The sequence below is a fragment of the Oncorhynchus kisutch genome, linkage group LG28 (assembly GCF_002021735.2).
Source record: "Oncorhynchus kisutch isolate 150728-3 linkage group LG28, Okis_V2, whole genome shotgun sequence".
NCBI lineage: Eukaryota > Metazoa > Chordata > Actinopteri > Salmoniformes > Salmonidae > Oncorhynchus > Oncorhynchus kisutch.
Window position 1 is genome coordinate 22,703,398 of NC_034201.2, and position 24,188 is coordinate 22,727,585.

At 42.8% G+C, this 24,188-nt stretch overlaps 1 protein-coding gene across 3 annotated transcripts in view; it reads left to right on the forward strand.

Annotated features, from left to right (window-relative positions):
• Nucleotides 1-24,188, forward strand: part of LOC109872642 (cytospin-B-like) — a 171,800-nt gene that overhangs the window by 120,177 nt on the left and 27,435 nt on the right. For all 3 annotated transcript variants that reach the window (XM_020463951.2, XM_020463950.2, XM_020463952.2), the window contains 5 exons: nucleotides 220-416; nucleotides 1,244-1,350; nucleotides 1,550-1,622; nucleotides 2,434-2,578; nucleotides 4,401-4,503. In XM_020463951.2, coding sequence (XP_020319540.1) covers nucleotides 220-416; nucleotides 1,244-1,350; nucleotides 1,550-1,622; nucleotides 2,434-2,578; nucleotides 4,401-4,503 — 625 coding nt within the window. The remainder of the gene's footprint in view (nucleotides 1-219; nucleotides 417-1,243; nucleotides 1,351-1,549; nucleotides 1,623-2,433; nucleotides 2,579-4,400; nucleotides 4,504-24,188) is intronic.

A 24,188-nucleotide genomic window follows, 5' to 3' on the forward strand; every position in this document is an offset into this window, starting at 1 on the left:
AACACATGCGGCCAATACAACTGGTGTAGACTTTACAGTGAAATGCTTGCTTACAAACCACTTAGTAAACCAATGTAATGATAAGAATCCCTGATAAGGTATAGACTACAGCCAGACACACATCTGCCATCCTCTTAAATAAAACAGCGCTCCTACCTGCTACAGTATGTGTTGTGCCATATTGTACTGTGAGCATCTCTTTCCCCTTGTCTCTCTCAGGTTGTTGCGTGGCGACTCTGAGAGTTTGTCGGAATCAGACGGCAGTCCTCACTGGTGTGGCATCTCTATGACCCAGACCACCCAGACACCGCCCACCTCCTTATCAATCAACACCAACAGCAATGCTGCCTCCTTACCCTCGGAGCCCGGAGCCACCGTCAAATCCCTCATCAAGTCCTTTGACACAGCAGTACAGAGTGAGCACAGAGCATCCCTCCTTCTCACTCCTCCACACAGACCAGCAGACCTGAGTTAAAATAATATTTCAAAGTTCTTTGAGCGTTTGATTGCACCTGCTTGGAGTGCCGGGTGGGGGGATTACACTTTTGTGACTATTCCTTTGGCCCGACAGGCTGTTGAGGGGAAACATTCCTGGCTTAGCAGCAGTGATAGAGAAGGAACCCTTACCAATAACATCATACTTAAACAGTCTAACCTTGGAGGTCTGTTTGCTTAACACGGTGTAAAAGATAGTCGTAGGAGTCCATGGGACATAATCATGGAATACTGTATCAATTGATCACTTCCTCATTCACTTTCCACTTGAGTTTGAGTTAATTTTTATTTTTACAGGGACAGTGCACATTAATCAACATTTCAGTAAAAGTGCCGGTTTTAGCCAGCTAATTTTCAACTGCAGTCCCTGGGCAGGTTATTAAAAACAATTACAATATAGACAATAGCAACATAGAACAAGCAAGACATAGCAACATAGGACAAGCAAGACGTAGCATACAGACAGAGCAACATAGGACAAGCAAGACGTAGCATACAGACAGAGCAGCATAAAACAAAAAGCAGCAAGACAAAATTCATAAAAGCAACAAAGTGTTTCCACACCTCACAAGCTACAGAAAACAGACAACATGGAGAGATGCAACACACAGCTAGGGACCATGTTCACAAATCTGATTGACCTTTAGCCATGTCTTCAAGCATTTTGTGATATGTGGTGCAGTTATGTGTGTCTTAAAAGTCCACCCCGTGGCTTGGCTATTGTACACTCATGTGTTGAGCATTGCAGATGGACCTGGGCCTGGACACACGGTACAGATACACTCCTCACCTAGAAGCCTTCTAAGTGGGATCCCCGTCCGCACAGCACCTGCAGCTGCAGTCTCCCCCATTCAGGTACAGTACAGGCACTCTTCAGTATGCACTACAATATCAACCAATGTGTTATAACAGTTTGTTACTGAATTATAAATTATCTATAAACTAATAATTCATCATTTATAAACTAGCTACTTAATACCTTTATAAAGCCATTTAAGTAAAGTATGTCTGGGACATGAATTGGACTGTTAAAAGTCTGTTTTGTTTTGGATAGAGGCATTCGTCTATCAAACCACTCTCAAAGACACTGGAGAAAAGGATCAACCATGGAGATTTCTCTCATCCAGGTAAGTGACACACTCCGTAGAGAAAGCAAGTACAGATGTACTGTAGGATCTTAGTTTGAGCCAGTTTGCTACAGCAGGAATAGAATCCTGCAGCAACAGGAAATGTGTATTATAATTTTGCAATACATTTTAAGTTAGGGCAAATCAAGTCTGAAATGTAAAGTGGAAGTTACAAAGTTTATAAGCCTTTTTAAACCTTGAATACACTACCAGTTAGCATTCTCAACAACAAAAGAGTGATCAAATTAAGATCCTACATCTGTAGAAACAGTATCAGAGTATAGATCTAACTAATCCTGCAGACAGCAGTCCCATCTTTTTGATGAAGTGCATTGTGACTGAACATTAGCTTTGAATGACTCATTGCTCTGACCAAGGATTGGCCAATGACTCAAACTCAAATGTCTACTCTGATTAGCCTAGTTTTTTTGTTCAGTTGAAACAGTGCATGTTTAGTTGGATCCACAGCTGCATTATGTTACTTGAGTAAAGAAACTGGAGAATATGTGAACATTTTCTTTCATCTCCCTTTTGGGGATTGAACTTTGAGAAGCTAGAGTTTATTTTGCCAAATGACAGCAAAAAGGACAGCACATTATGTAGTTCTACAATTTAATCACCAACTATACCACTGCATAATATAACCTAATTTGGTATTTGGCCTTGTTCTATTATGTTCAGATCAGTAGTATTCTGTGGGCCAGAGAGATTTCAGGGGGAGGAAGAGACCATGGCCTTCCAGTGAAATATGCGCTTTCTCTCACTGTCCACGTCTCCCTTCCTCCCTGTTTCCTGATGTTGTGTTTCCCAGATAAGTACGGGGGCTCTGGGGATGAGCTGAAGCCCAGCAGCCTTATGAGGAAGAGTCCTTCCCTGGAGTCGGTCATCAAGTCCCCAGCAACCCTCAGCAGCTGCAGCCACTACATGAGCTACAACAGGAACAACAGCAAGCTCAGGTGGGGCCTCCATCCTGGAGACACACTCAGAGGCACTCTGGCACAAAAACTAATACATTTCTAAGTGACCCCATGTATGTACACTACCTTTCAAAAGTTTGGGGTCACTTGGGGTCACTTAGAAATGTCCTTGTTTTTGAAAGAAAAACACATTTTTTGTCCATTAAAATAACATCAAATTGATCAGAAATACAGTGTAGACATTGTGAATGTTGTAAATGACTATTGTAGCTGGAAACAGCTGATTTTTAATGGAATATCTACATAGGGGTACAGAGGCCCATTATCAGCAACCATCACTCCTGTGTTCCAATGGCATGTAGTGTTAGCTTATCCAAGTTTATAATTTTAAAAGGCTAATTGATCATTATAAAACCCTTTTGCAATTATGTTAGCACAGCTGAAAACTGTTGTTTTGATTAAAGAAGCAATAAAACTGGCCTTTGTTAGACTAGTTGAGTATCTGGAGCATCAGCATGTGTGGGTTCGATTACAGGCTCAAAATGGCCAGAAACAAAGAACTTCCTTCTGAAACTCGTTAGTCTATTCTTGTTCTGAGAAATGAAGGCTATTCCATTCAAGAAATTGCCAAGAAATTGAAGATCTCATACAACGCTGTGTACTACTCCCTTCACAGAACAGCGCAAACTGTCTCTAACCAGAATAGAAAGAGGAGTGGGAGGCCCCGGTGCACAACTGAGTAAGAGGACAAGTACATTAGAGTGTCTAGTTTGAGAAACAGACGCCTCACAAGTCCTCAACTGGCAGCCTCATTAAATAGTACCCGCAAAACACCAGTCTCAACGTCAACAGTGAAGAGGCGACTCCGGGATGCTGGCCTTCTAGGCAACTTCCCAGATGCTTTTCTTTTCAAAAGCAAGGACCCGAAACTTTTGAACGGTAGTGTACCTGTGCTTGTGCAGACTTTAGTTAACAGTACTGTTCTTGCTACTACAAAGTAAAGTACGAATACAGAGAAAGTATTATAGAGAAAGAGAGCTCACAACTCCAGAGACTTTCATGAATCACCTGTAACATCACATCACCACCGTTCTATACACATAGAGTAGATGACACACACTTACACACCCCCACACACCTTCATACACATTCACCGTTAGATCAGTGATGAACTGGGAGAGGATTACAGTAGGGTCACTGAACATATCTGTATATATCACCTGATTGCCCCAGTTTTTACTGACTGCCATTGTTTATCTTGAGCTAATGACAAAGATGCATAACTAATGTGATATCGAGGGTGACCCAATGTTCTACTATTAAAATCTCATCACACACACTAGATTGTGCATGTGAAAATGTTTGTTGCTCCTTGTTATTGTTTTCTCCACAGTATGTCACTCCAGTGAATTCATACACAGGCTTTTCGACAGCAACATTTGTTAAGACAATTCCCGACTCCCCAAGCTACAGTATGTTGTGACTCACAGCATGTGTTTCATGTTGACCATGTTGCTAAGTGAGAGCAATGACCAGGGTGTCTCCTGATGTTCCCATGGCCACAGAGACTACTCTTCTCTGATTAGCTTTCATTATGACAGCCCAGGGGATCACATCAGCTCTAGGGTGTGTTTGTGTGTGTGTGTTTGTATTTGTGTGCGTGTGCGCGCGTGTGTGTATGTGCGTGCGAGCGCGAGAGCGTGCGTGCGTGTATTTGAATGCACGTGTGTGTGTGAATGTGAGGTTGATGTAAGGTTGCTGGTTTTATGAGGATACACGTCCCCACACACAGGTCAGATGTCATAACATTACTGTTGTTTTCTTCTCCGTCCATGGCTGTGGTGTCTGTCCCTGGTGTCAGTGTGGAAAGAAAGGACCCCTTGGCTGCACTGGCGCGGGAGTACGGGGGTTCTAAGAGGAACGCGCTACTGAAGTGGTGCCAGATGAAAACAGAAGGCTATCCGGTAAGGGCCCTGGGTCAGAGACTCAAATCATAACCTCATCAAATGCTCTTTATCACTGTTTCCCTCTCTTTCTTTCTCTCTCTCTCCCTATCTCCCTCTCTCTCACTCGCTCTCCCGTTCTCCTTTCTCTCTCACTCGTTCTCTCTTTTCCTATCTCGCTCTCTCTAGATTTCAGGCACCCAAAAATTGCATACATTATAGAGGCCATACTGTGCAGTGAATGTTCCTTCAATCCAAGGATTGGTGGGTAACACTTTAGTATAGGGAAGCCATCTTAAAGATGGAGACTTCTAAGTATTTTTTAAACCTCCCGCATTGGGCTGGATGTGTCAATTTGTAGTTTATATAGTACATACATAATCTATGAGCAGAATTACTGTCACCTCAATTAGCCACAAAATCCCTAGTTTGAAAACAATTGTTTGGCATGCCCCCTAGCAATTCAAGTTCAACCAATAAACGTCAGGCCCTCGCCATATGGGGGGTGACAGCTAGCAAGATGCACATGATGCACCCACAGCAGAGCGAGAGAGAGAGAGTAATGACGCCGTGCACATATCTATACATATTTGACGTAGTACTCAATTTTCAGGGTCCACTTTTGGCTCGTAAGCGCTACTTTGAGAACTACTGGCTAAAAAGTATACGAAAGTATCAGATAATTCCTTTACAGTACTATGTCCTTATTAGTCTCACATTGAGACAGCTTACTAAGAATCTCTTGGTTTTATAACTTGCTCTTTATTAAATACTGTTCTAACTAACAATGGGGTTCTTAAAGATAGGCCAGTAAGACATGACTTTTTGAGGTTTTAGGCTGTTTTGACATAATAGCTTGCTGTATTTGTAGACAAACCATCGCCTCACCTGTCCTCACTGTGTGCCTATAAGATGATATAATCAATGTCAGAAAATCAAAGAAAAGTGATTCAGCACAAAGAATACAGTGGAATTGATCACATCAAATCAAAGTGTATTGGTCACCTACACAGATTTGCAGATCTAAACAAGAAATAAAAAAATAACAATCCAAGTAAAGTGAGCATGTATGAGAATCCAGAATGTAAATATGTGGTGTGTATAGACCGTATATAATTTGGAAGGAAAATAGTAGGTATATTAGGATGGGCTATGTTGAGAATACAGTATATACAAACACAGTGAGTAAACAACCGTATATAAACTAAATATGAGGTGACCAGCGTGCAATGAGTCTCAAGGTGTAGTGCCAGACAGTAGTCGGCAGGTGACAGTGTCTAAGGTGCCAGGCAGAGTACCAGGCGGTGATGCAGCCCGACAGAATGCTCTCAATGGTGTATTTGTAGAATTTTGTGAGAGTCTTAGGGGCCATGACAAATTTCTTCAGCCACCTGAGGTTGAAGAGACAATGTTTTGCCTTCTTCACCACGGTGTTGGTATGGTGGCACCATTTCAAGTCCTCAGTGATGTGCTCGCCTAGGAACTTGAAGCTTTTGACCCTCTCCACTGTAGCCCCGTCGATGAGGATGGGGGCGGGCTCTCTCTTCTGTCTCCTGTAGTCCACAAGTCAACGATCAGCTCCTGATGTGTGTCTACGGAACTGGCGTGTAAACGCGTGTGTGTGTGTGTGTGTGTGTGTGTGTGTGTGTGTGTGTGTGTGTGTGTGTGTGTGTGCGCGCTTGTGTGAATTTGTGTGCACGTGTGTGTCTGAGCAGACATGTAAGTGATAGCGTGCATGAGCGTGAATATGTGTGTTCCCTTTCTAGGCCCTGTGTCCAACGTCCATTGCACTCATATTCACCTGGCTTAGCCTTCCGCTAATAGCCAGTTTTAGGAGCCCATTAAGCCCAGTGGCATTAGTACTGGGTCTCTGTGATGTGATCCATGTGTGAGGGCCAGTGTGCCGTGCCAGGCCAGCTAATGTAGCTAACACTCTCAGAGGGGATATTGGTTTGAGCCGGTAAACAAAAGCTAAGGAAGGAGGTTGGGGGTCTGCCTAGTCTCTGCACCATTCTGTTCTCCCTCTTAGCTACATTCCATCGCAGTATGGGGTGTGCTAGCTAGCTTACAGTAGCACCAAGTCTGCAACTGAAATAGCACCCTAGGGAATAGTCCAGGGGTTTGACTTCAGTCAATTGACAGACTACTGTACCTTGCTCGACCAAGCAGAGAGCCTTAGGGCAATACGTGTGTTAAGACAAGTTTAAAGGTGACTTTACGGCAAAACATGTCCTAGCTTTACTTACGTCTGATAAATGGTCCCTGATAAATGGTCAGAAATGATTGGATGAGTTTTCAGATCAATTGTTCCTGTTTTCAGGCACATTGGATTGTGAACTTTGAGTCATCCCTCCACCCTGTGCTACCTTCATGCCCTCTCCCTGGCCTGGTTGCACAGTGTTCCAGTGGTACTTTTTTTCATCATTCTGACTCGATGCCTGTGTTCCTAACACACTGCAAATCCTCTGTGATGAAAACAGGAGACCAGGAGATGAGATATCTGGTCAGCAGATAGTCTGATCTTGATAGAGACTAGTGAACGTTAGAGTAGATTAGTTTCTTCCTCTAGCACACAAACTGCATCTGAATGGGCTCTACTATACTGTACACTGGCTGTTGTATTTTCACCTATGATCTCCTTTAACTGGGAGATGGACATGGTCCCAATCTTGATGGAGACTTGTGACTGCTTATCTGTTTTCTGATAATTGATTTCATACACAAACTGTATCTCAATGCTTCTAGCTGTGGGGTATTGGCACCTACCAGTATTATATGATCTCTTTTTACACTCAGTAGCTCTGCTGGAGGGAATAATAATTATCTGGTTTCTGGAATGCAATAAGAGGCTTTGGCTAATAACTGGATGGGAATGTATTTCTGTTCATGAAATGACTAACCCTTTACACTTATGGGAATTGGCCTATATGGATAGGACTAAATTGAAATGTTTCTTACAGAATACATATGAAAAGCATATGCATAAGTATGGTAGCGATTTGACAGGAAACATTTTGGAAATGATTAGACCAAAGTTCAGTAAAAAGTTCTCCTGACACAGGACTGAATCCAAGCATTACACTATTGATTTATTTTATGTGCATTTTACATTTACTGTACGTTTTGCTGCATTTGTTTATAATGAAATTTCAAAATACTCTGTAACATGATAACAATATTCCTGTGGGGTAGATGGTGCAACATAAGACAAAAAAATGACAAGGGTTTGAGTGAGAGGATTAACTGGCATCTTCAAGTGACTATACACCTCTCTAAAGTGTACACTTACTAAGTCATTTCAATGCACTTTTATGACTCAAAGAAGAGTCTTCCAACTATAAGGTGCTTTTTTGTAGCTATCCTAGCTGTGTAGTTGAGGAAATAGAGCAAGCACACTTGTAGTTTTTTGTTTGGAACACAAATTTGCATCCCCGCCATTACACAATTACTGTTGTGTAATTGTCGCTTCGCGTTCCTAGGAAACTATGCAGTATTTTGTTTTTTTATGTGTAATTTCTTACATTGTTACCCCAGGAAATCTTAGGTTTTATTGGATATAAGAGCAACGTCAACTCACCAACATTACGACCAGGAATACGACTTTCCCGAAGCAGATCCTCTGTTTGGTCCACCACCCAGGACAATGGCGGAGCGTTCTTCTGATCAGGCACGGTAGACGGGCACATCGCGCACCGCTCCCGAGCATACTACTCGCCAATGTCCAGTCTCTTGACAACAAGGTAGACGAAATCCGAGCAAGGGTTGCTTCCAGAGAGACATCAGAGACTGTAACGTTCTTTGTTTCACGGAAACATGGCTCACTCGAGACACGCTATCGGAGTCGGTACAGCTACCAGGTTTCTTCACGCATCGCGCAGACAGAAACAAGTATCTCTCTGGTAAGAAGAAGGGCGGGGGTGTATGCCTTATGATTAATGAGACGGGGTGTGATCATAACAACATACAGGAACTCAAGTCCTTTTGTTCACCTGACCTAGAATTCCTTACAATCAAATGCAGACCGCATTATCTACCAAGAGAATTCTCTTCGATCATAATCACAGTCGTGTATATTCCTCCCCAAGCAGACACAGGCCTTGAAAGAAATTAATTTGACTCTATGTAAACTGGAAACCACATATCCTGAGTCTGCATTTATTGTAGCTGGGGATTTTAACAAGGCTAATCTGAAGACAAGGCTCCCTACATTTTATCAGCATATCGATTGCGTGACCCGGGCTGGCAAAACCCTGGATCATTCCACGACGCATATAAAGCCCTCCCCCGCCCCCCTTTCGGAAAAGCTGACCATGACTCCATTTTGTTGCTCCCAGCCTATAGACAGAAACTAAAACAGGAAGCACCTGTGCTCAGGTCTGTTCAACGCTGGGCCGACCAATCAGATTCCACGCTTCAAGATTGCTTCGATCACGTGGACTGGGATACGTTCCGCATGGCGTCAAACAACAACATTGATGAATACGCTGATTCGGTGAGCAAGTTTATTAGCAAGTGCATCGGTGATGCTGTACTCACAACGTCTATTAAAACATTCCCCAACCAGAAACCGTGGATTGATGGCAGCATTCGAGCAAAACTGAAGGCGCAAACCACTGCTTTTAGTGATGTCAAGGCAACCAGAAACATGACCGAATACAAACAGTGCAGCTATTCCCTCCACAAGGCAATCAAACAAGCTAAGCGTCAGTATAGAGACAAAGTAGTCGCAATTCAACAACTCAGACACGAGAGGTATGTGGCAGGGTCTACAGTCAATCACGGACTACAAAAGGAAAACCAGCCCCGTCGCGGACCACGATGTCTTGCTCCCAGACAAATTAAACAACTTCTTTGCTCTCTTTGAGGATAATACAGTGCCAGACGGTATCCCCAGCCATGTCCTCAGAGCATGCGCAGACCAGCTGGCTGGTGTGTTTACGGACATATTCAATCAATCCTTATCCCAGTCTGCTGTTCCCACATGCTTCAAAAGGGCCACCATTGTTCCTGTTCCCAAGAAATCTAAGGTAACTGAGCTAAATGACTACCGCCCTACCTGACACCCTAGACCCATTCCAATTTTCTTACCGCCCCAATAGGTCCACAGACGACGCAATCACACTGCACACTGCCCTAACCCATCTGGACAAGAGGAATACCTATGTAAGAATGCTGTTCATCGACTACAGCTCAGCATTTAACACCATAGTACCCTCCAAAGTCGTCATTAAACTCGAGACCCTGGGTCTCGACCCCGCCCTGTGCAACTGGGTCCTGGACTTCCTGATGGGCCGCCCCCAGGTGGTGAGGGTAGGTAACAACATCTCCACCTCGCTGATCCTCAACACTGGGGCCCCACAAGGGTGTGTTCTCAGCCCTCTCCTGTACTCCCTGTTCACCCATGACTGCGTGGCCATGCACGCCTCCAACTCAATCATCAAGTTTGCAGACGACACTACAGTGGTAGGCTTGATTACCAACAACGACGAGACGGCCTACATGGTGGAGGGCCCTCGGAGTGTGGTGTCAGGAAAATAACCTCACACTCAACGTCAACAAAACAAAGGACATGATCATGGACTTCAGGAAACAGCAGAGGGAGCAGTCCCCTATCCACATCGACAGTAGTGGAGAAGGTGGGAAGTTTTAAGTTCCTCGACGTACACATCACATCACTGAAATGGTCCACCCACACAGACAGCGTGGTGAAGAAGGCGCAGCAGCCCCTCTTCAACATCAGGAGGCTGAAGGAATTCGGCTTGTCACCAAAAACACTAAGAAACTTTTACAGATGCACAATGGAGAGCATCCTGACGGGCTGTATCACCGCCTGGTATGGCAACTGCTCTTCCCACAACTGCAAGGCTCTCCAGAGGGTAGTGAGGTCTGCACAATGCATCACCGGGGGAAAACTACCTGCCCTCCAGGGCACCTACACCACCCGATGTCACAGGAAGGCCAAATAGATCATCAAGTACAACAACCACCCGAGCCACTGCCTGTTCACCCTGCTATCCTCCAGAAGGCGAGATCAGTACAGGCGCATCAAAGTGGGGACCGAGAGACTGAAAAACAACTTCTATCTCAAGTCCATCAGACTGTTAAACAGCCATCACTAACATTGAGTGGCTGCTGCCAACACACTGACTCAACTCTAGCCACTTTAATAATGGAAAAATGTATGTAATACATGTGTCACTAGCCACTTTATTAAACAATGCCACTTTATATAATGTTTAAATACCCTACATTACTCATCTCATATGTATATACTGTACTCTATACCATCTACTGCATCTTGCCTATGCCGTTCGGCCATCACTCATTCATAAATTTGTATGTACATATTCTTATTCATTCTTTTACACTTGTGTGTATAAGGTAGTTGTTGTGAAATTGTTAGGTTAGATTACTTGTTAGATATTACTGCATGGACGGAACTAGAAGCACAAGCATTTCGCTACACTCGCATTAACATCTGCTAACCACGTGTATGTGACAAATCAAATTTGATTTGTTTACGCAATCCAAAAACGTTCCGTTAGAAATTGCAATCTGGGTCAGGTGGGCATGATTTCAAAGCTTCTATTGCCAACATGACTAGCTAATATCAGGATAAGGTAAGACCCAGATGCAGACCGTGTCGAAGTAACAATGTTTATTACAGCAACAGGGGCAAAGGTACAGGATGGCAGGCAGGTTCAGGGTCAGGTCATGCAGAGGTTGGTAATCCAGAGACGGGGCAAAGGTATAGGATGGCAGGGTCAGGGACTGGCAGAGTGGTCAGGCGGGTCGGACTCAGGGTCAGGACAGGCAAGGCTCAAAACCAGGAGGATGAGAAAAGAGAGACTTGGGAAAAGCAGGAGCTGATACAAAAAACACTGGTTGACTTGACGAACTGGCAACAGACAAACAGAGAACACAGGTGTAAGTACCCAGGGGATAATGGGGAAGATGAGCGACACCGGAAGGGGGGGGGGGGTTATAGACAAGCACAAGGACAGGTGAAACAGACCAGGACGTGACAAAAATACGATCTTAGGCTTTCACAAGGTAATTCAGAGAAACAGATCTTAATTTTAGTCCACATAGAAACGAGTCATGAGTGCATTCAGGTGCGTGTGCAGCAGCGAACATAATTTATAGACAAACATAAGCTTATTCTGTTCAGAGCAACCCAGGCTATGATGCCATGTCATCTTGTACATTTAACATAGTGATTATAAATGTTGACACTGTACAGATGTAGGATCTTAGTTTGATCACTCTTTTGTTGCTGAGAATTGTCCTGCATTTTCCTGTCATGTCTTGAAACACCTTGGAGGACATAAATCCACTATCAGACATCAAGATATCACCTCGCCAGTTGCTAGACACTTTATAGAACAAAATCATTATATTAATTAATTGCATTGCGTCGGGATCTAAAAAGTTCATCCACCATGTAGAGAAGGTGATTACGACAACAAATGACTCCAAAGAGAAGCCATGTGGATATACTGTATAAATTAAGTTCTGTATCTCCACACGGGTTAAACAAAGAACTAGATTTCACCTCCTTCCTATGTTTTACAAGAACACTGTCCATATCAGATTTTGCATATTGTTTGTGAGTCAGTCCCATACATTTATGAATGGCTGAGCCTGATGTCCTTTGTGGTAAGCTGTTTCGTGAATTGGTATAATGTATCCAAGTGAGCAGACACCTAAGTCAAACGATTAATGAATATCCCTTCGTGCCCGCTCCTTTAGCCTATAATTCTGTATTTCTTGGTGACTAACTTGTATACAGGTAGCCCAGAAAAGCCACATCCCTGATTGGAAGATGAGTGACAACCCTGATTAGAAGCACCTGCTGCTCATCGGTTGTTCCTTAAAATTGCTGTTTTGAATTCAAATGAAATTGTACCTACACACTGAAGAAGGCTGCAAATCCGAAACATCTGTGTACGCTATCCCTGATGTAGTGAAAATAATATAAAAATCTAAAAATGAAGTAAGCAACGTCTAGCAACGTCTTTTTGAGTGCGGACCCATTACACCTTTTTTTGTCCGAATTTAGGGGTTTAAAGCACCAGCTAAGCCTCTGGGAGAGCATGATGGTCCCCTTTCGATCACTTTAAAATGTCTGTTGTCGGAAGAAGGAGAAGACCAAGGTGCAGCGTGTTTAAGTATTCATAATATCTTTTAATCAATACGAATACTTGAACAAAAAAACGACAAACGAACAGTTCTGCAAGGTGCAATTCACAAAACAGAAAACAACTACCCACAAACACCAGGTGGGAACAGGCTACCTAAGTATGGTTCCCAATCAGAGACAACTATTGACAGCTGCCTCTGATTGGGAAACATACCAGGCCAAACACATAGAACTATAACACATGGAACAAACATAGAATGCCCACCCCAACTCACGCCCTGACCAAACTAAAATAGAGACATAATAAAGGAACTAAGGTCAGGACGTGACCGTAAACAAAGTGACCATGAATTATAATAATTCACATTTCCTTTTGGTGCAAGGTTATTTTCCTGGTCTAGCAAACGGTTTCAAATTAATATCCTACATCTGTATATGACATGAGTTTTACGATATGGAAATGTGAAGTGTACATTTGGACTCACGGGTGTTTGGCTTTCTTGTATGACATCAAATCAGTATTTTAAAATACGTCTAATCTTTTAAAATAGATCGAGTCCTCTTAATTTACATATTTCCCTCACTCAGACAACAAAATATTTGCAAAAGTTGCCCAATATCGGGAGGGATGGGGGGAACTTCTTGTCACGTGAGGTGCTCAAGTTCAGAACAGCTGTCAGTCAAACCCATACAGATAGAGAGCTGTGAAGCGCAGAACCTGAACTCTGATGACATTCATAGCATGTTACTGTACAGCCACTGCGTTCCAATTTATGCTCTATGAGTGTAAAGGGTTAACATTGAGTGTTGCATAATTCTGCAGACACATCTATTGTTTTTGTGTCAGGACAACAGCCATTCATGTCTAAATCATTCATTAATTGATTCATTTGATGTCTTCGGCATCATTTTCAAGCTCTAAAATTACATTCCAGTACTAGGAACAGATATGGCCACAGGCCTCCTCTGAGCACATGTTGGTCTGCCTGGTGGAAGGAAAAGGTTACTGCTAGAGCTGTGCCACAAATTAAGCTTAATATCAGGCCAGTAAAGGTCAGAGCAGACAACCAACGGTGTTCCACCATCATGGCCAACCGGGCCTGGTCCAACAGCGGCCCACTAATTACCTGCTAATGTCTGGAGACACACAGTCCTGTCACAGTCAAACACCTCTCCTTAAGGCTGCTGGCTAACCAGGCTGAGGCAACGGTGTTGATAGTGTTACACAGAATGGGAGGTTGGGCAGTTGAGATCACCCTCCTCTTTCTACCTAACCGTCATTCTGGCTTGATAAAGGTTAGAGGGGGTTTATAAATCTTTCAACAGATTCTGATTCCCAGATCCCAGACTGTAACTTTAAAGGTTAGTGGGGTTTATACCTTTCAGTTTCAACAGATTCCAGTGTATTGTTCTGTAGGATACCTCTTTTGCTCCATTTAGTAAGGTGGGTCTTGAGGCGATATTTCCCTACTCTAAAATCGGTCATTCATGTTTTCAGAGTTGAAGAGGTAATGTAATTGGGGTATAATTAACCGTCACTTTGAAGAGGCTGTATTTGAATACGGAATATTGAATCTGCTGTGTGTGTGTGTGTGTGTGTGTGTGTGTGTGTGTGTGTGTGCGTGCGCGTGCGCGTGTGCGTGCGCGTGCGCGTGCGTGTGCGTGTGTGTGTGTGTGCGTGTGCAAGTCCTCTCCGCTGCACGGTTCATCTGAGGTAGGCGTCAGAAACTGTCATATATTACCTCATCTGTCTGTGGAGCCGGAATGGCCTCTCTCTCAGACAGCCCCTCCCCCTGGCCAGAGTGGAGGGGAGGGGTCAGCTCTCTCTCAGACAGCCCCTCCCCCTGGCCAGAGTGGAGGGGAGGGGTCAGCTCTCTCTCAGACAGCCCCTCCCTTTTTTATTATACCACAGCCGTATTGTTATAAGGCCTGTGGTCAAACAAGACTAATTAAACTGAGGTGGAAAAACAGGCACCACTGTAATGAAGAGGGGGATTATTTCCCGTTTAAAATGAAAACCACAAAATACAATGTGTGTCCCAAATGGCACCCTATTCCCTATAGTGCATTACTTTTGACCATAGCCCTATGCACCCTGGTCAAAAGTAGGAAATAGAGAATAGAGTACCCATTGGGATGCATCCTATGTAGCGCTAATCCTATTGGGGATATAGAGCATTATTACAACCATTTACTGTGGTCAATAATTACTGGGATGGATTTAATTTAATATACTAGGGTTGAATTTGATTTGGTAGCTACTGTATTAGATCACACTACCAGCATAATAAAGCTAGGGTCTTTAGTGATCACGATAAAGGGCTAACTTGGCTAATATGTGTTTGATTTTGAACATCATCTTCCTGTGATCCTGTCACATTTAAAACTAAAAGAGGATGGCAGATTTAATGCAGTTTTTGATGGCGAAAGCGAAAATAGGTTTTTAGACATTTTTGCAAATGTATTGAAAATAAAAAACAGAAATTACTTACACTCTATGAATGAATGAATCCCATTTTATTTTCGTATCAAATCGCCAATTGGCAACCCATCCCTTATGGTATTAATTGACACATAAACAAACATTACTATAGTTCACTGTGATAATTCAGTGATAATTCTTCTTCCTGTGTTCTCTGCAGTGCGCATCGCATAAAGAGTGAAAAAATGTAAGCTAAAAATCTATACATAATAGTAAATAAGCTTATCCAAACAATAATGATATACCTAGAGCAGTAAAAAAATATACATACAGTGCATTCGGAAAGTATTCAGACCTGTTCCCTTTTCCACATTTTGTTACGTTACAGCCTTATTCTAAAATGGATAAAACAAAAATAAATCCTCATCAATGTACACACAATACCCCATAATAACAAAGCGAAAACAGGTTTTTAGAAATGTTTGCAAATGTATTAAACATAAAAAATAAAAATACCTTATTTTGCTATGAGACTCGAAATTGAGCTCAGGTGCATCTTATTTCCATTGATCATCCTTGAGAAGTTTCTAAAACTTGATTGGAGTCCACTTGTGGTAAATTCAATTGATTGGACATGTTTTGAAAATGCACACATCTGTCTATATAAGGTCCCACAGTTGACAGTGCATGTCAGAGCAAAAACCAAGCCATGAGGTCAAAGGATTTGTCCGTAGAGCTCTGAGAGGATTGTGTCGATGCACAGATCTGAGGAAGGGTACAAACAAATGTCTGCAGCATTGAATGTCCCCAAGAACACAGTAGCCGCCATCATTCTTAAATGGAAGAAGTTTGGAACCTCCAAGACTCTTCCTAGCTTGGCCAAGCTGAGCAATCGTAGGACAAGGGCTGATGATCACTCTGACAGTGCTCCAGAGTTCCTCTGTGGAGATGGGAGAACCTTCCAGAAGGACAACCATCTCTGTAGCACTCCACCAATCAGGTCTTTATGGGAAAGTGGCCAGACTGAAGCCACTCCTACACATGGAGTTTGCCAGATGGTGCCTAAAGGACTCTCAGATCATGAGAAACAAGATTCTCTGGTCTGATGAAACCAAGATTGCACTCTTTGGCCTGAATGCCAAGCGTCATGTCTGGAGGAAACCTGGCACTTTCCCTACGATGAAGCATGGTGCTTCTACACCTGCATTGCTTGCTGTTTGGGGTTTTAGGCTGGGTTTCTGTACAGCACTTTGAGTTATCAGCTGATGTACGAAGGGCTATATAAATACATTTGATTTGATTTGGTAGCAGCATCATGCTGTAGGAATGTTTTTTAGCAGCAGAGACTGCGAGACTAGTTAGGATCGAGGGAAAGATGAACGGAGCAAAGTACAGAGAAGTCGTTAATGAAAACCTGATCCAGAGCGCTCAGGACCTCAGACTGGGGCGAAGGTTCACCTTCCAACAGGATAACGACCCTAAGCACACAGCCAAGACAATGCAGGAGTGGCTTCGGGACAAGTCTCTGAATGTCCTTGAATGGCCCAGCCAGAGCCTGGACTTGAACGCGACCAAACATTTCTGGAGAGACCTGAAAACAGCTGTGCAACGACGCTCCCCATCCAACCTGACAGAGCTTGAGAGGATCTGCAGAGAGGAATGGGAGAATCTATCCAAATGTAGGTATACCAAGCTTGTAGTGTCATACCCAAGAAGACTCGAGGCTGTAATTACTGCCAACGGTGCTTCAAGAAAGTACTGAGTAAAGAAAAGGTCTGAATACTTATGTAAATGTGATATTTCCGCAAAACACCAGTCTCAACGTCAACAGTGAAGAGGCGTCTCCGGGATGCTGGCCTTCTAGGCAGAGTTCCTCTGGCCAGTGTCCATGTTTTTTTGCCCATCTTAATCTTTTATTTTTATTGGCCAGTCCCGGAGTCGCCTCTTCACTGTTGAAGTTGAGACTGGTGTTTTGCGGGTACTATTTAATGAACCTGCCAGTTGAGAACTTATGAGGCGCCTGTTTCTCAAACTAGACACTCTAATGTACTTGTCCTCTTGCTCAGTTGTGCACCGGGGCCTCCCACTCCTCTTTCTATTCTGGTTAGAGACAGATTGCGCTGTTCTGTGAAGGGAGTAGTACACAGGGTTGTACGAGATCTTTAGTTTCTTGGCAATTTCTCGCATGGAATAGCCTTCATTTCTCAGAACAAGAATAGACTGACGAGTTTCAGAAGAATTTTATTTGTTTCTGGCAATTTTGATCCTGTAATCGAACCCACAAATGCTGATGCTCCAGATACTCAACTAGTCTAATGAAGGACAGTTCTATTGCATCTTCAATTAGAACAACAGTTTTCACCGGTGCTAACATAATTGCAAAAGGGTTTTCTATTGATCAATTAGCCTTTAAAATGATCAACTTGGATTAGCTAAACCAACGTGTCATTGGAACACAGGCGGGATAGTTGCTGATAATGGGCCTCTGTACGCCTATGTAGATATTCCCCAAAAATCTGCCATTTCCAGCTATAATACAACATTAACAATGTTGACACTGTATTTCTGATCAATTTGATGTTCTTTTAATGGTAAAAAAAATTGTTTTTATTCCAAAAACAAGGACACTTCTAAGTGACCCCAAACTTTTGAACGGTAGTATACATACATTGAATCATACAGTACCAGTCAAAAGTTTGAACACTACTCATTCCAGGATTTTTCTTTATTCTTACTATTTTCTACATAAAATCTATGAAATAACACATATGGAATAATGTATTTGAGATTCTTCAAAGTAGCCACCCTTTGCCTTGATGACAGCTTTGCACAACAGCAGTCACAACATACATAACATATATATAAATACAGAAACGTTTAACAGAAGGTATGTGTATGTAAATGTGATATTTCTGTTTTTCATTTTTTATAGATTTGCAACAATTCAAAAAAATGTTTTTTGCTTTGTGATTATGGGGAATTGTGTGTAGATTGATGAGGGGGGGGGGGATTATTTAATCAATTTTAGTAAATTAACTAAATGTGGAAAAGGTCAAGGGGTGTGTACTCTATGTGTTGATATACCCGTACAACCCACCTGAGCCTTCTCCCCATATATGTATGGCCTTGCCATGGCCGATATGCCCCTATGTATGCGCCCATTCAGGCGGTGCGTGCCTGCGTGCGTGGGTGTGTGTTGACGGCTCTTGCCACTGGCCATACTCTGACGACTAACAAGGTCAACCGTTGAGAGAGTTACCGGTAAACGTGGTAAACAACACACACACTGACGTGAGAGCTTGAGGTGGCCGTGCTGTCGCCATGGTGATGAAGAGCTCAAACCACCCCAGGGTAGAGGGGGAGAAGGGGTAAACACAGCACTGTGGTAATGTGACCAAGATTAGTAGACACACACACTGGGATCTGAAGGATGTTCTCCATTGGTGTATGTCAACATCTGGGGGCAAGGCATGTGCTGGGTGGGTCTGCTGTCAGCACACCTCAAGTGTCAGCTTCTCAGAAGAGACAATCAATCAGCAAAGACCTTAAGGAGGCTCTGATTGACTGGGCCCTGTGGGAGCTAGCTAGCCTCTCTGAATGGAGGGGAGGGTTCGCTCTCACATTCACTGTCTGTGGATCTCACACAGACACATGCACCTCCACATGCACGTCAAACAGAGCTGATCATACTTATATGCCTCGGTCAAAGGCGATGCAGAAAACATTAGCATGACAAATGAACTGTTTGAATGACAATTCAATTATCTCAGTTGAACTGAAATCCACTGCTTGTCACAGACAGTTAATCACTTTCAATATAGTCTTTTAAATCAAAAGGTTTCATTCTGATAATATTTTAGAACCTGTTCTGGTTTCCCAAGGATTTTTATCACAGTGGTCTTTGATGTTGTTTGGGTCAGCAAAACATTTTTTTTTAAAGCCTTGTTTATTGTTTAGGATAGGAACAATGAGGAGAAGAATGGCCTGGCTGGGAGTCTCAGTCTGGGCTGGACAGAACATAGGCTCAGCTGGGACACACTGACGAGATCGGCCCCCCTCGGTCATCCGGCCCTCTCTGAGAAACAACACCCCTGCATTGCCTGGAGGGAAAGGGAGGGGGCAAGGGGGTGAGCTAGGACCCCCAGCGGGGTGAGGAAGAGCGAAGAGGCTGAGGAATGGCGAGGGTCATCTAGACATTATAAGAACTATCTTGATATACCCTCATATTAGTCTTCAAGACTGAAGTTTAAATAGTGGGAAATGTCTTCTTTGAAAATGACCTGATGTACTTGTATTGCATTGGATGCTGCAGATGCATAGGTTAAAATGCATTACTCTCCATACTACCTCAGTACCATGTATATGGCAGATAAATATAAACTTCCTCAACCCAATTCAAACTGACACAAAGGACATAGTATCCCTGTATCCTATTTGACTTCAGCTACTCTTCTTAACACCCCACTAAGAGAGACAGCGAGAGAGAGATTGAGGGAGACAGAGATGACGCCGACAGACATGGCAGCTCTGTTTCTAGCCCCTAAGCAACTTCACAGTATTTTTTGGGGTGTTATTTCCTAAATTATTAGCCCAGAATTGTTTTTATGTTATTACATACATCCGGAAATAACTTTTGGATATCAGAGTGGCGGTAACTCACCAGCATTACGACCAGAAATACGACTTTTCTGAATTGGAACCTTTGTTTGTACCCCACAGGGCAATTTAACTTATTCCAGTGGCTGCTTCAAGACAAGACAAGTTATTCTGAGTGGACTTCTAGTCCGACTCAGGAGGCGTGCACACCATCCATCACTTCTGAGTATTTTATTCACTAATGTTCAGTCCCTGGACAATAAAGTAGACAAGCTCAGGGCGAGGATCTCCTTCCAGAGAGACATCAGGGACTGGAACATGCTCTGTTTCACTGAATCATGGCTCTCTCCAGATATACTGTCCCTGTCCATACAGCCAGCTGGGTTCTCAGTACATCGCGCAGACAGGAATAAAGAACTCTCTGGGAAGAAGAAAGGCAGTGGTGTATGTTGCATGATTAACTACTCATAGTGTGATCGTGATAACGTACAGGATCTCAAGTCCTTTTGTTTACCCAACCTAGAATATCTCACTGTCAAATGTCGACCTCACAAAATAATTATTTTCGGTTATAGTTACAGCTGTGTATATTTCCCCTCAAGCCGATACCACAATGACCCTTAAGGAACGACACAGGACTTTGTGCAAACTGGAAACCACATATCCTGAGGCCGCATTTATTGTAGCTGGGATTTTAACAAAGCAAATTTGAGGAAAATGAGCCCATTGTAGTCGCGCTTCAAAAATTCTCAACCATTGTTACTCTCCTAACCGGGATGAATACAAGACCCTTCCCTTCCCTCCCTTTGGCAAATCAGATCATGACTCCATTCTGCTTCTCCCTTCCTATAGGCAGAAACTTAAACAGGAAGTACCCGTGCTAAGGTCTATTCCACGCTTGTCTGACCAATCAGAATCCAAGCTTCAAGATTGTTTCGATCACGTGGACTGGGATATGTTCCGGGTTGCCTCTGAGAATAACATTGATGTATACACAGACACGGTGACTGAGTTCATTAGGAAGTGTATAGGGGATGTTGTTCCCACTGTGATTACAAACCTACCCAAACCAAAAACCATGGATAGATGGCAGTATTCGCGCAAAACTGAAAGTGCGAACCCCCGCATTTAACCATGACAAGGTGACTGGGAATATTGTTGAATACAAACAATGTAATTATTCCTTCCGTAAGGCAATCAAACAGGCAAAACGTCAGTACAGAGACAAAGTGAAGTCGCAATTCAACGGCTCAGACACAAGACATATGTGGCAGACAATCATCAATTACAAAGGGAAAACCAGCCACGTCTAGGACACCGACGTCTTGAGCATCGACCCATCAGCTGGCTGGAGTGTTTACGGACATATTCAATCTCTCCCTATCCCAGTGTGCTGTCCCTACTTGCTTGTCTACCACTTGCTTGTCCACCATACTTCCTGTACCCAAGAAAGCAAAGGTAACTGAACTAAATGACTATCGACCCATAGCACTAACTACAGTCATTTTGAAGTGCTTTGAAGTGCTGGTACCGAGAAACTGAAAAACAGCTTCTATCTCAAGGCCATCAGACTGTTAAATAACCATCACTAGCCGGCTACCACCTGGTTACTCAACCTTGTACCTTAGAGGCTGCTGCCCTATGTACATAGACATATGTATCACTGGTCACTTTAAATGGAACACTAGTACATGGAACACTTTAATCATGTTTACATAATGTTTAACTAATTTCATATGTATATATTGTATTCTACTGTATTTTAGTCAATGCCACTCAGACAGTACTCGTCTTAATATTTATATATTTCTTAATTTAATTATTTTACTTTTAGATTTGTGTGCATTGTTTTGAATTGTTAGATACTACTGCACTGTCGGAGCTAGGAACACAAGCATTTCACTACACCCGCAATAACATCTGCTAAATATGTGTATGTGACCAATACAATTTGATTTGATTTGAGAGAGAGAGAGTGAACACACAGTCCAACACAGCCTACTGAGCAGACTTCTCTAGAGTGCTGCATCCGTAGTTACTTCAACATATTATGTACACTATATATTTGTATATATTTGACCTTGCCTGCTGCTCCTGTGTGTGTGTGTCAGGGTAGGTTCCTTGTTCCTTGTCAATCATTGGCTTATTGGTGAAATCAGCAGTCAGACAATATCTTCTTTAAGTAAGTAAATTAAACCTTTATTAATGCAATTGCAGATAGAAGTTGACAATGGAAACATAGCATGTGTGTTTCAGAGTAAGTTCTGCACCCCACCTAAGTGCGCAGCTGATTTTATACGTGATCACTCCTTAGTGGTATGATCACCTACGTCAATGTACAGGTGAAGTCGGAGGTTTACATACACCTTACCAAATACATTCAAACTCAGTTTTTCACAATTCCTGATATTTGATCCTAGTAAAAAATTCCCTGTCCTAGGTCAGTTAGTTTATTTTAAGAATGTGAAATGTCAGATAGTAATAGTAGAGAGAATGATTTATTTCAGCTTTTATTTCTTTCATCACATTCCCAGTGGGTCAGAAGTTTACATACACTCAATTAGTATTTGGTAGCATTGCCTTTAAATTGTTTTACTTTGGGTCAAATGTTTCGGGTAGTCTTCCACAAGCTTCCCACAATAAGTTGGGTGAATTGTGGCCCATTCCTCCTGACAGAGCTGGTGTAACTGAGTCAGGTTTGTAGGCCTCCTTGCTCGCACACGCTTTTTCAGTTCTGCCCACAAATGTTCTATGGGATTGAGGTCAGGGCTTTGTGATGGCCACTCCAATGCCTTGACTTTGTTGTCCTTAAGCCATTTTGCCACAACTTTGGAAGTATGCTTGGGGTCATTGTCCATTTGGTAGACCCATTTGCGACCAAGCTTGAACTTCCTGACTGATGTCTTGAGATGTTGCTTCAATATATCCACATAATTTTGCTTCCTCATGATGCCATTTATTTTGTGAAGTGCACCAGTCCCCCCTGCAGCAAAGCACCCCCACAACATGATGCTGCCACCCCCGTGCTTTACTGTTGGGATGGTGTTCTTCGGCTTGCAAGCCTCCCCCTTTTTCCTCCAAACATAACGATGGTCATTATGGCCAAACAGTTATTTTTTGTTAATCAGACCAGAGGACATTTCTCCAAAAAGTACGATCTTTGTCCCCATGTGCAGTTGAAAACCATAGTCTGTTTCTTTTATAGCGGTTTTGGAGCAGTGGCTTCTTCCTTGCTGAGTGGCCTTTCAGGTTATATCGATATTGGACTCGTTTTCACTGTGGATATAGATACTTTTGTACCTGTTTCCTCCAGCATCTTCACGGGGTCCTTTGCTGTTGTTCTGGGATTGATTTGCACTTTTCGCACCAAAGTACATTCATCTCTAGGAGACAGTCTCTCTCCTTCCTGAGCAGTATGACGGCTGCGTGGTCCCATGGTGTTTATACTTGCGTACGGTTGTTTGTACAGATGAACGTGATTCTTTCAGGCATTTGGAAAATATTCCCAAGGAAGAACCAGACTTGTGGAGGTCTACATTTTTTTTTCTGAGGTCTTGGCTGATTTCTTTTGATTTTCCCATGATGTCAAGCAAAGAGGCACTGAGTTTGAAGGTAGGCCTTGAAATACATCCACAGGTACACCTCCAATATACTCAAATGATGTCAGTTAGCCTATCAGCAGCTTCTAAAGCCATGACATAATTTTCTGGAATTTTCCAAGCTGTTTAAAGGCACAGTCAACTTAGTGTATGTAAACTTCTGACCCACTGGAATTGTGATACTGTGAATTATAAGTTAAATAATTTGTCTGTAAACAATTGTTGTAAAAATTATTTGTGTCATGCACAAAGTAGATGTCCTAACCGACTTGCCAAAACTATAGTTTGGTAACAAGAAATTTGTGGAGTGGTTGAAAAATGTATGTAAACTTCCGACTTCAACTGTATATATACAGCAATTTGCTGAGGTTACCTTATAAGGCAACCTAGTAACCTAGTAAAGTAGCTTCTCTGAATTCATTAGCATTGTCCACTGTCACACAAGATCAAAATGTCTAAACCAGACAGTGGTTACTTCTCTTTATCTAGTTTAGGTCTGACTCAGACCTAGCCCGCAAGCAAACTCTTGCAACAGCTAGGGCTTAAGCACAAAGACTAATATAGATGGCTTGTGCAACATATAGTGGCAGAGTTTTTAGGCTCATAGCAACAGTATCTATTTTAAGGCCTGCAGCAAAACATATGAATCTTACGGTCCTCTTAATCAATAATGGGGAGGGTCTTTGGGACCCTAACCCCTTCATGTGTGTCCCTGTCCGGCACTGGCTGCACCTAACTTTCAGGCTGTCATTGCTCATGATGATGATTCATTGCATGACCCATTACTGCTGCTTCCCTTTTCTTTGTGTTTTTTCTTTGTTCACACACTACTCAAATAGAGACAGACAGAGAGAGGTGCTCAGGGCTTAATGGTGGTAGTACGGACACTGATGGAGAGTACCTCATCAGTCGTACAACTCTCAGTAAATGTGAAAGTGGACTTTCC